This window comes from Malania oleifera, chromosome 10, assembly GCF_029873635.1.
Source record: "Malania oleifera isolate guangnan ecotype guangnan chromosome 10, ASM2987363v1, whole genome shotgun sequence".
NCBI classification, from domain to species: domain Eukaryota; kingdom Viridiplantae; phylum Streptophyta; class Magnoliopsida; order Santalales; family Ximeniaceae; genus Malania; species Malania oleifera.
Window position 1 is genome coordinate 89,536,142 of NC_080426.1, and position 13,474 is coordinate 89,549,615.

Genomic DNA, 13,474 nt, shown 5'->3' on the forward strand with positions numbered 1-13,474 from the left:
ACTCTACAGCTTGATAACTATGGGAAGGATAAGGAAAATTACGCTCATTCTTGGAGGAATGCACAATCCTGTGGTATGACTAGAAATGCTAATAGCAGTTCTCAATCGATATGCGTGGCTTCTAAGAAGGCAGTGGTTCAAATGAGAGTGATTTATACCAGGACTGAGAGGTCTCAGATTTTTGAGCTGTGATTTTGCAGTCTGGACTGGAGTTGCACTTAGAGAAATTGGTTAAAAGGAATAGTGATTGGAATTTTTTTTTCTTGTGGAGTGTTATTTTGGCACCATGACTGAGTGGTTTTGGAGACAAGAATGGTAAGCAGGGAGTCTGAGTTGAGAATTTGAGTTTGGATAGACTGTTCTTGGAGGTTGAGATTTGTGTTTGGATCTTTCATGGTTTTCTCTTCTTTCCTTTCTTCTTCTTTCTAGCTTTGAGGACTTACTGCCCTCCTTCTGATTGTATTTTTTTTTTAACTATAATTTCTTTATTTTGAGGAGCAAAGTATGTAGGTTCACAACTCCTATTTATGATGATCATGTTTAAATATTTCAATCAGTGGATAAATGGTTATATATTGATTACTGTTCTTTATATGCTTAATAGAATGCCCTTCTGGCCCGTATAATACAAGATACGTACCATCATATGCTTTTTATTTATAATACTTCAATTCTAGATCTTATAGTATCGTTGTCATTAACACTCCCCTAGTCCTATTTGCTTTATTTATAATTTTCTTGCTTTACTACCAATTTCTGTTGTTTTAATCGGAATTCTAAATGTGGTGGAACTTAATATCACGCGTTTACACTGAAACAAATAATCTGTTTGCCCAAATGCTTAGACTCTTATTTTGAGACTAAAATTTCAATCTCCTTCCAAATATTCAGGAATGCATGCCCATAGTAGATCTACACTTGAAGTTCCAATCTTCTGGTTTATTCACGGTGATCCATTATTAGTGGACAAGCATTATCAAGCGAAGGCACTCTCTGACATGGTTGTTGTTGTCCAGTCAGAACCATCATCCTGGGAAAGCCATCTGCAGTGTAATGGGCAATCTCTTCTGTGGGACCTGAGGTTAAGTTAGACATTCAGAATTAACTCAAATAAATTTTCTGTCAGGAGTTCATTCTTCAAGTATCTGAATATTCTTTGGCATTATTGCATATTGTAGTCTGGCTACTTGTTTAATGGATTTATTTTGGCAAAACATTTAGGGTGTTAAAACTTATTTAGCTCTGGGACTTTGATCTGATGGTGATAAAACTTGACAAATGACATGATATCATATATGAAGGCAACTGTTGGTTCTGGCTTTGGAAGTTTTGAATATTCCTTATTAGATTTGAGCAGTTTCCTGCTTAATATCTACCTTGTTAAACAGTACTGCATGTTAACATCTTCTGGGAACAACAGTCCATATTGTTGAGGCATATAAAACCATAGCTTTTGGAATCAGGTGTGGAAACTTTTGAGGTTGTTCACTGTGGGATATTTTGTTGTACATTGTTTGTCTTCCACTTGACAACATTTAGGTAAAGTGGTTGCTTAACATGGTATCAGATATCTTGTTCCTGGACGTTCTGGGTTTAAGTTGTGTTATCTGTGTTTTCTTCAGTGATGTTTTTTTTTTTTTTTATGTTTTGTTTTTTTTTTTTTTTTTGGGGGAAAAAACCGATATATTTTTTATAGTGCACTACTTTCTGTCTGCATCTGTGAACCCATTCAAGTTCATCTATTTGCCTCTTCACATGAAAGGCAGGTTCATGCAAGACGGGGACTGTTGAATAGCTTGATTTACATTGTTAATCCACCAGGTCACCACCTAACAGCTTCAGATTTTTGGTAAAAATTTTGCTTAGCATCCATGAACATAATGTTAGCTGGTGACTGGCAATATCGTGCATCCTTTCTGTTTTAAACAGGAAATACTTCCATTAAAATAGCAAATAACCACCCATAACAGAATGAGGATGGCATTTGTTGATATTTATTCAAAAGCAACATTGATTTAAGCCACGATATGAGATTGTTATATTATTTTTTTCCCTTCCAGATTGACACGTGATTGTTACCTCATTGAAGAAAAGTAGTCTTACTTCACAAATTGGTGGTCTTTTCTGTCTTGGAAATTCACACGAGACTGTTCTTTCTGCATGTAAAAAATGACACTGACCTTTGGTTCTGTCATTTAGGAGGCCCATGAAAGCTGCATTGGCTGCTGCCTCTGAACATCTAGCTGGTTTGCTTCCTCCTCATCTTGTTTACAGTCAGGCCCATGAGACTGCAATTGAGGTATATTTTGTTACACCACCAAATTTTTTCTTTAAGATGATTTTAATTAGTCATAGTTTTCAGTTTTGATAATGTTTCAATTTGCTATGCTGTGTTCTTAAAATGAATATTTAGTAAATTCGACAAAGGCATGCGTGCACATGCACACTTGACATTATGTTCAGCACTTGCCTACTTGTATGCATGCTTGCTTGATTTTTAGTTTTCTGTGATTAAACTCTTGTCGCTGAGGCATGCTTTTGCAATATGATAGGACTGGATTTGGTCAGTGGGATGCAACCCTTTATCCATAACTTCTCAAGGATGGCATATCTCTCAGTTTCAGTCTGATACTATTGCTCGGAGTTACATCATGACTACCCTTGAGGAGTCAATAAAGATTGTCAATTCAGCTATTCGTCTTCTAGTCATGGAGCAGACAAGTATCCTTTCCTTGTGTAGTATATTAGCACATGGATATCTTGCAAGACATGTTGAGTAGTCATTGAACTGGAAATATCTGTTGGGGCAGTGATTGTGGCCACTTGTTGTATTGTAGATGGCAAGTGATGTTGCCACCTGGTTCATTCATGGCAGGCTTGGATCCCCATGTACGCTGACCATGTGTCTCAGGCTAGTTTCTTTCACCTTTAACCTGCAACTTGTAAACTTAAGAAAGGGCCCTCAAATAATTTTTTGTGTAAATAATTTCCTATTTGCTAAGTCAAGAATTGCTTCTAGGATCAATTGTCTTGCTTATATTATTGGTAGTGTGGCCAAAGTTCCTCAGTTTAGACTTGACCAGAATCAGCTGGACAGACTTTTAAGCTATTCCAATCTCGGGAGCGCGAGATAATCAGCAAGTATAACTATGTTGTTGGCTTGTGGAGGAGAGTGAGTACCACGGGCACTTGTTCTTTTCCCTTTCCTATAATTTCTGTCAACTTTTATTTTCTTTTTCTGTTTGTTATTAACTGTTTTGATAACAAAGTATGAATTTTCCTTTCAGATTTCAACTGTTACTGGTGAATTGCGTTATGCGGATGCTATAAGGTTGCTATATACCCTAGAAGATGCATCCAGAGGGTTAGCTGTTCAATCCCTATCTTCATAATTTGAATATTACTTATTGGTTATTTTATCATGCTCTCCATTTAGAGATAAATAAAGCTATTTCTGAGTTTTGGTCCAGCTAACTGGGGTCATGGGAGGGGTAAGCCATCTGGATTCTATCCTATCCTCCAGCATTTTGTCCATGAAGTGGTTACTTTCAAGAATTGAAACCACACACTTGCATTTGACAACCTGAGGCATTTAATTCTCCATAAAAAGAAAAAATCAAATTTAACTAGTTTGACTGTGTTTCTGCTTTCAGGATTCTTGTGAATTGTAGGGATGTCTGTGTGTGTTCTGCATTCTTTCAACTGCAGAGCATGGCGTGAAGAAATTTCAATCTAATTCAAAATTTTAACTTCTAGATGTTCACAATGAATTTGGTTTTTTATCTGTTCTTTTGCTGGATATCTTGAGTATATTGATTCATAGGACTGTTAATAGAGGGCTAATAAGAGGGGATTGGTGCAGGGAGAGAGGGTGTTGTGGTGTCTCATCATCAATTTGCATATGACATCATTTTTCTCCTAGAAGATCGTAAGGAGTCTAATTTCAAATGTGCTGACTATTTGTAATTGTTTGTTGGGGCTTCTAGTTTTAAAATAAATTTGGGTAAGAGTGGGTTAGCTTGTGTTAATTGAGTGAATCTAAATCTACTGAGTTATCTTTGTAGCTTGGTGTGGTATTTTAGATTGGCTTTTGTTTTATCTAGGAGTGCCTTCAGGTAGTAACCCTAGATCAACTGGGTTTTGGGGTTCTGCTGTGAAGAGGTCTAAGAGGTTAGATGGTTGAAAGGGTGCTTCATTCTCTCTAGGTGGGAGACCAACCATGTCCAGGCTTGTCTTTCTAGTATCCCTCTCAATTTATAGTCTACTTTTAAATATCTTGTGGGCGTAGCTACAAGTATTGAGACTCGAGATTTTTTGTGATCTGGGGTGGGGGAGAAGAGGGATCATTTGATTGGTTGAGGGATTCTTTGTAGGTCGAGAAAAGAAGTGGGGGTTCGGTCTTGGGAAGTTGGTTTTTGGAAACATTGCTTTGATGAGTAAATGGCTTTGGCGATTTCCTTCAGAGGAAGAATTCCCTTTGGCACAAAGTTATTAAAAGTAAATTTCACATGTAAGATAATGGATGGGATGCCAATATGGGGCTAAGGTTACATTTGGTTCGCATAATAGTTATTCCTTGGAATAAGATGGAATGCAGTGAAAAATTTGGGAGTGGTGGTAATATATATTCCTTGTATAGGATTCAAACCTACAAAACTTGAATAGATCATGGTAGGATTCAAACCTACAAAATTTCTTCAACGACAAGCGCCGTTCCAGTTAACAGCATGATTGATCCATATTTGTTGAAATTTCAATGTGTTTTGCTATTTTATTTTGTTGTACATAAGTGCATGCCATTTGGAATCAATTTTTCAAATTTTGTACTGAATCTTACGATTTGATTTGATTATCGATTCATGATTCACTAAATTGGAATTTGAATTCACGATTTGAATCTCAATTTGATGACTATGCTGGAATAAATCATACATACATGTAATGTTAGTAAAGTATAGAAGTTTGACATAATCTCAAATCTCCTTGCACGTGTCTAGATGCATACACATCCTGCAATCTGTAGCTCTATCGGTTTCCATAAGAGGAAAACAATCAAGGCATCTTCTTGAACCCACACGTCTTTTCTCTTCTCATCTGAAGGATCAGATTGGAGCAAGTTGTCAGATTTTCCTAATCCTCCTAAATAAATCTGAGCAGCTTTAGACCATTGAGCATAGTTATTTCCATCCCAACACTCACAAATCAGCAAGCACACCAATGTCAAACCAGAAGAACAATCAAAACTAATCAGGAAAATCACAAACTATGTGAAGCACTGACACAACCACGGATGAGGTGAATGACTCACCGATGGATATTGCACTGCCACAGCCTCACAACTGAACATATGAATGCTGCTCTAAAAAATTCACAAAGAAGCCTCCACTAATCCTGAACAGAGATTAACGGAATACCATGAATGCATGGTTGAAAAGGGTTGGAATTTTTAAATAGGCCTAACAGATTGATAATATTGTCTAGAGAAGGAATCAGAACATGGCAGAGGAGAAAAAAACGGAAAACGGTGGCTGGAAATTCACTCACGTGCTTACTGTACACATTCCCTTGTCCTTGCATTAGATGTACCTTTGACTTTGAGAGGATAGCCTTTGCCATGCAGGGTGATTTTAGTTTTCAATCAAGCAGCTGCAAAATTTATCGAGGTGGTTTCAGTGGCTGTGGTGGAAGAGATGGACGAGGTAAAGGCACTCCTCGCAAGTGTGCTTATTATGGATGAGGAGTTCATACCATTGAGCAATGTTGGGATCTCCTTAGTAAACCTTCTTGTGTTGCTAGTGCAGTCGCCATAGAGTCCACACCTTTGGGCCCAAGTGGGGAGCAGCATACTATCTATGTCGAGGAAATAGTATCAAGCGTCCCAACAAGCTTCACTTCCCATTGCATCCCATATGCTTAGATAGGTAACCTTACAACTTGCCTGTCATTTAGTACTTCTTGTCCTTGTCTTTGGGTTATAGATTCCGCTTTCATTGATCATATCATAGGTATGCCTAATTTCTTCTCTATTCTCTAATGTCCTAAAAACTTTTCCTTGTGTTATTCTTGTCGATGGACCTGCCACTGCCGTTAAGGGAATTAGGATTGTAAATCCTTATCCCACAAACTCTATTTTTCTTCCTTTGGATTTATCTATTTCCAAGTTTCCTTTTTAACCTTATATTAGTTAGCAAGATTACCAAATGCATGAATTCTTGAATAACAATTTTTCCTAATTCCACGGTCATTAAGGAATTGAAGATGAGGAAGTTGATTGGTGGAGGGCTTGAAGTTGGGAGACTTTATCACTTTGAGCCACTATCTCCTTTTACTGCCAGCACTGCTGCTGCCACACCATTCCAAATCCAATGTCTCCTTGGTTATCTTTCATTGGAAAAATTGAAACTACTAGTTCCTGATTTGAGTCCTGTGTCAGTCATGATTGTGAGTCTTGTCAGTTGGGAAAACATCAGTGTCTTGCTTCCTGAGTAAATAAACAGGCAGCGAGCCCTTTCAAGTTAAGTCCATTTTGATGTTAGGGGTCATAGTTGAGTTGTGTCCAAGTTGGGTTTCCGATACTTTGTGACCTTGTGGATGATTATTTGAGGATGACTTGGCTTTATTTAATAAAATATTTTTCTGAGTTATTCAATATATTTTGTGCCTTTTGTTCTGAAATAAACACCCAATTTGGTTTCACAATCGAATACTTTAGAGTGATAATGCTTAGTAATATTTCAATACTCAATTTACTACTATATGGCTTTGTTTGATATTGTTCATCAGTCATCTTGTGCCCACATCCCTTAACAAAATGGGGTTGCAAATAGGAAAAGTAGACATATCCTTGAAGTCACTTGTGCCTTACTTTATCAAATGCATGCTACTAAAGTGTTTTTGGGGTGATGCTATAATTATTGCTTGTTAACTTATCATGTGGCAGAATTCCCTACTTCATTCTCTTTCTTAATTCACCTATTTTCTCTTTACGTCCTCATGCATTCGGGTGTGTGTCCTTTCTTGATTAGCTAACCCCTAAGATGGATATGTTAGATCCCTCGTGCTATAAAACGTGTCTTTCTGGGCTACTTGTGTATTGAAAAAGGATATTGTTGTTATAATCCTACTCTGCATAAGTTCTTTGTTTCTACCGATGTTATCTTATTTTAGTCCACGCCATACTGCTCTCTGTCTTTGAGTGCTTTAGATCTCAATCAGTCTCTTCCTTTGCCAAATCTTCCAAATTCTTTGTTGTCTTACCTAGTCAACCACCTATGTCTCCAAGTAATTTGAGTCCTCATTATCTTGATCATTCTAATTTTTGGGTGTATTTAAAAGGGTGGCTCCAAGGAAGAGAGTCCCCTCTAGCTTCTACTACTATGCCTTTGGTTTTCTCATCTAATGATCATATTTCCCATGATGTTGATCCTCCCATGGCTGTCCGAAAAGGTAAGCACACATGTACACAACATCCCTTCCCCAACTTTGTTTGCCACGGGTTCTTGTCATCCTCGTATTATTGTTTTGTTAATATTCTATCCTTTGTTGCCCTTTCTAAATTTGTTTTTGAAGTCTTAGATCACTCTGGGTGTAGCAATACAATGGTTGAAGAGATTAGTGCATTATAGGACAATGGTACTTGGAAATTGCTCTCTCTTCCTTTTGACGAATTGGTGGTTGGTTATTGTTGGGTATATATTGTGAAAGTCAACCATAATGGTTCTTTGACTCGTTTGAAGGTACAAATTGTTGCTAGGGGATGTACTTACGTGTATGGTTTGGATTATTCTAACACTTTGTCCCTAGTTGTCAAACTTACCTCATTACGTCTATTCATATCCTTGGCCACCAGGCCCAATGTGAAGAATGCCTTCTTGCAGAGTGATACTGGGAAGAGGTATATATGGAGTAACTACCTAGATTTGTTGCTTAGGGAGAATCAAGCTTACCATGTTTGCTCAATAAGGCATTATATGGTTTAAAACAATCTCTTAGAGCATGGTTTGGTCAATTTAGTACTGTACTAGTATGGCCTTCAGTGGCGTGCATGTTTCACTTTATGTTTTGTTGTCATACTTCATCGGTGTGCAATGTATCTCTTCATGTTTCATTGTCATACAAACCAAGCTTCAGACGAAATATTTGGGACCATTGAAATACTTCTTGGGCATAGAAGTATCTAGATCTCATATAGGAATTGTTTTGTCACAAAGAAGTATGTTTTGATCTTTTGGATGAGACTAGGCTGTTGGATCCAAACTTGTTGATACCCCTATGGTTCCTAACAGCAAGCTAGTTGCAGACATGGGTGATTTGTTGCCCAACCATGGTGATACTAGAGACTTGTTGGAAAGTTGAATTATCTCACGGTGACTTGACCAAATATATCTTTTGTAAAATATGTTGTGGGTCAAAATCTGGATTCTCTGAGGATAGGTCATTAGGATGCAATACGCATCTTGAGATATCTCAAAGGTGCACCAAGGAGAGGTCTCTTATATCGAGATCAAGGTCATACTTATATTCAGGGATATCCTTATGCAGATTGGGGATCCACAATTGGCTGTTGTATCTTTTTCGGTGGTAATTTGGTTTCCTGGAGGAGTAAGAAACAATTTTAAGTGGCCAAGTCAAGTGTTGATCAGGGTATAGGGCCATGGTTCACTACATGTGAGCTTGTTTGGGTGAGAAACATGTTAGAAGGATTGGCTTTTCCATATTCTTGGTACATAGGGTTGAGATGTAATAATCAAGTTGTTCTTCATATTGCCTTCAACTTAGTCTTCCATGAGTGGACAAAACACGTTGAAGTTATTACCACTTTGTTTGGGAGAAACTTGTACAAAGGCTCGTTACAACCACTTATGTTTAATTTGATATGCAGTTTATGATTTGTTTACCATTTTTGGGGTTGGAGGAGGGGGGGGGGGGGTGCTCGTGTTAAACTCATTTGTAACAAGCTAGGAGTATATGATATCTATGCCCCTGCTTGAGGGGGAATGTTGATGGTTATTTTAGTTATTCAACATTATTAGTGTGTTAATGTGTTAATAAGTGAGAGTTAGTAAGGGTATTATGGTCATTAAAATGTACTTGATGTATATTATAAATAGAGGGAGAGAGCTATCATTGTGTTGGGTCTTCCGTTTTACCAAAAATTTCAACTCTTTTCGGTTTTCCCTCTTGTATGGAGGATTTCTTAAGATCCTTGTATTTCTCTTCTCCTCAATCAAAAACTTTCTTTTCTATAAAAACATCTTTTCTTTTTTTCACAGTAAACTCTTAATCTAAACACCACCATTTTTTCGGGTAGATACAATCATAAAAATGATACAAAGCATTTGTAACTTTTTATGGTACACAGAGAAATATATTTGGGAACGAAAGAGAGTATAAGGAGGAGGAGAGAGGGTTATGATGCTTTGTTCCCTGAGTCTCCTCTCTTACAGACTGAAAGCATGGTAGTCTCTTTTCCCCTCTTCTTTTGAGAACCCTACCCTCCCAAGTCTCTTCCCTGCCTACATCGCCAAACCTTCATATCTCTATAGATATTTTATGTGACCTAGATTTCTCACTCACAATTCAAGTGTCATCGAATCTGTCAGAACAACCATAACTTTTCGTTTTCTTTCAAAAATTATTCTCTTACCAGCAGAACATCAGTGGTAATACCAGAAGCAGGTTTGCAGCCTCCTAAAGCAGTTGTCTTTAATCTGAAAACCATCTCCTATTAGCAAATACAATTGCACCATCCAGGAACTTTCTCGACCAGCAGAACCTGATCGCAAGAAGCACGTTCAGGATACCCAGAAGCATCTTCTCTTCTTTCGGGCACCACCTTGCCCATAAAACCAGCATCCTACTCATTGAAACCTTTATCCTTTCCTTCTTCTGCTAACCAAGATATCACCATGTCTTCTTCAGTCAAGATAGACATAAAAGTGTTCTCATTGGAATGGCTCCCTTCAACGTGAACTCTTAGAATTCTGGAGGATGCGGGGAATGAGTTCTCTTGCTGTGTATTGCTAGATAATGAGATCCAATGGACCCACAGACAATTATCAGAATTTTGGATGCAAAAATACTAAATTTCCTTGGATAAAAAAGAATTTTTCAGGAGGTTCATTGATTATTAGATTTGTGTCAAACTATTTTGGCAATTGCTTCTTGTTGAGAAATTGTTATATTTTGGGGGCAAATTTTCTTTGAGAATTCCAGAGGGCAAGGAAGCATCAGGCTGGTGGACCTTTTGTAATTCGTCAAATGGAGATGAAGGTAACAGACAGCAGAGATCCTCGGGCATTAATTAGGCCTAATCCTCATTCAAACTTTAAAAAGGTCCTGCCTATTACTATTAATGGAATGAAGCTTAAGCCAAAGATAGTGGAAGTGGACAAGAAATTGTATGTTGCACAATTTGGGCTTGGAGGCCTTGTTTTGAAGCCTTCCTTTTCTGGTAGGCCCAAGAGATTTTAAATGGACTGGATCAGTGAGTCTAGCTTGGATGGAAAAGGAGAAGTCTATTTCAATCAGATACTTAGAACTGAATGAGTGATCTAGCTCAAGTGTGGGGGGCCTGAGTGCGATACACCCAGGTGAGATGGAGATAAAGATCTCATTGAAGGTACCAATTAAGGAGAATAAGGAAGTGGGGATGCCAGTGAATTCGAAGGAGGAGGAAGATGCTATGAAGATGGATAGGTGCAATCTTTCAACCAGTTTGTGAGAGTCGTAGACAATGTTGAAAGAAAGGAATGAAAAATTTGTTGTTAATATGCTGAAGACTTCAGTAATATTGCAGGGGGATGGGGAGAAATCAGAAAGTTCTAAGGGTGAGGAAGGACATGACAAGCTGGACTTGTGCGACTTGTCAATCATCAAAGAGAGATTCCAGACAGCTCTGCATGTAAAGACAGGTATTTTTTCTGCTAAACTTATGAATAGACAGAAAAATACTGATGGAGCAGGAGATGCAGAAGAAAACCCAGAAGATGCAGAGAAGGCAGACCTTGAAAGGAAGATTGGGATCCTGCTGAAAATTGGGGAAATTTCTGCACAACCTTCTAAGGGAAAACAGAGATGCAAGCTACCAGATTTTGATGATGAATTGGAAGATTGGGATGAGGAGGATAATAATCTGCCGTTGGAACAGATTCGATAATTCGAGGATGTTTGTTTGACTTCCTTTCATCTTGAGGACATTAATAATGATATGGATATTATATGAGGGGAAAACTTAAAGCTGAAGGCACCTTTGCAGGAGGTAGAGATTTTTGTGGGTCTTTTCAACTCTGAACAATCAGGTTGTTTTTTTTAGTTTCTCTATAGGTCCAGGTATTCTTTTTGATGCGGAAGCTTTGACTGAAGAAAATCATACGGATAATTCCTCTCACAACCAATCTTTATTTCATTCTGAGAATGCTCTTAATTAAGGGATTGATTATTCTATTACTTGTAATAAGTTAATTAATTCTGGCAAAGGTATCTTGCCTACACCTGTGGTTGACTGTATTGAAAAGAATTACCTTTTTGCCAAATAGAATTAGATACTTTAGGAAGGACTTTAACTCTTGATCCACTAGGAAATGAGGGGGACAGCCAAGACCCTCGGGAGCTTCTGGATAGGATAGGGTGTTTTTTGTTGTTTACCCTTTAAGTGAGGCTGTTAAGGTTCCTGTTTCCCATAGAACTTATGAAAGGAAAAAGAAGAGGGTGGAATAAGAGTTGCAAACATTAGCTTCTAATATTAACTATGGAGGGGGGAATAGTAAGAGGGTTAGGGGTAGCAAGGTGATACAATGAAGATATTGAGTTGGAATGTTGGAGGCTTGGGTTGCCTTAGTAAACGTCGTTAGATAAAAGAGATCATTGCTAAGGCTGTCCCAAACGTTGTTATGTTTCAAGAGTCCAAAGTAGAGGTGGTTGATGGCTTTCTTGTTAGTAGTTTTTGGGAATCTAGATTCAAAGATTGGGTTTGTTTAGCCTTTACGAGTTCCTTAGGGGATATTGTGATTATTTGAGATACTAGGTTTGCTAGTATGTTTGTTCTTCTGGATGTAAAGGAAAGGGCCGATGGTGGTTTACCTTGATTTATGGACTGAATATTCTCCATTTGAAAGGTGTCTTGTGGGAGGAACTAGTTGCGGTCTATGAGTTGTGCTCTCCCAATTGGGTTTTGGGGGTGATTTTAACATCATTAGAGCCACTAATGAGAAATTGGGAGGCTCTAGGATTACCTCTAGTATGAGGGGTTTTGATAATTTTTTTAGAGAGTGTGATCTAAAAAATATTCCACTCTCAAATGCCCAATTTACTTGGTTCGTGAGGGTACTATATCAATGGCTTGATAGGTTCCTGTTTACCATTGATTCAGAAGATACTTTTCCTACTCTTATTCTAAAATTTCTTCCTAGAGTGATATTTGGTCATTGTCCTTTGATTCTTGAATCAAATCCTATTAAATGGGGTCTTATTCCGTTTTGATTTGAAAATATGTTGTTGGCACATCCTGATTTTCATAATCAAGTTAGGCATTGGTGGAAAGAATGCATTGTGGAAGGTTTTTGTTTTATGAGAAAATTGTGGTATTCAAAAGAATACTTGGAAGTTTTGAAATTTAAAATTTTTGGTCATGTTCATTCTAATAAAAAGGGTATTCTAAGGGAATTCTTTTTTAGGACGTTCTTGGCAGACGAGCCCAGTTGTCCAACGAGTTTGATTAAGTAATCCTTAGAAAAGAGATGAGTTGGAGACAAAAATCTTGAATGAACTGGGTCAAATATAGGAATTGTAATTATAGAATCTTTCATAGGGTGGCAAAGGGGAGGAAGAGAAGGAACCTTATTAAAGAAATTGAGGATGATAAGTGAGATTATTAAGGAACCTGCTCATATTGAGAGTTTAATTACAGATTTTAATAGGAATCTCTTTCATTAAGAAGATGAGGGAAGAATCATGGTCGAGGGGTTGAATTGGTGCCCTATTTCAGATGATAAGGCTGTGTGGTTAGAGAGAACTTTTGAAGAAGAGGAGATCAAAAGATCTATTTTTGAGATGGATAGAGAGAAGGCTCTTAGTCCAAATGGTTTAATATGGCTTTTTTTCAAGATAGTTGGGAGATTTTTAAGGGTGATACTTTTAAAATTTTTATTGAGTTCTTCGATAATGGAGCAGAGAATAGACGTATGAACTCTAATTTAATCACCTTGGTGCCCATAAAAGAAGGTGTTGTTAAGGTTAAGGACTTTAGACCTATTAGTTTGGCTACTAGTGTTTATAAGATAGTGGCTAAGGTGCTTTCTAAAAGATTGGCTATTCTGGAGGACACTATCTCTATTAGTCAGAGTGCTTTTACAGGTAATAGAGAAGTTCTAGATGCTACCCTTATAGCTAATGAAGTGGTTGAGGTTCCTGTTCGAAGGAAGAAAGAGGGGGCTTGTGTTGAATTGGACTTTGAAAATGCATATGATAGGGTGAG

General features: G+C 37.7%; 1 protein-coding gene across 3 annotated transcripts in view; it reads left to right on the plus strand.

Moving 5' to 3' along the window:
• Nucleotides 1-13,474, plus strand: part of LOC131166336 (uncharacterized) — a 91,383-nt gene that overhangs the window by 70,093 nt on the left and 7,816 nt on the right. For all 3 annotated transcript variants that reach the window (XM_058124793.1, XM_058124792.1, XM_058124794.1), the window contains exons 21-25: nt 892-1,081; nt 2,200-2,299; nt 2,553-2,721; nt 3,090-3,172; nt 3,288-3,364. In XM_058124793.1, coding sequence (XP_057980776.1) covers nt 892-1,081; nt 2,200-2,299; nt 2,553-2,721; nt 3,090-3,172; nt 3,288-3,364 — 619 coding nt within the window. The remainder of the gene's footprint in view (nt 1-891; nt 1,082-2,199; nt 2,300-2,552; nt 2,722-3,089; nt 3,173-3,287; nt 3,365-13,474) is intronic.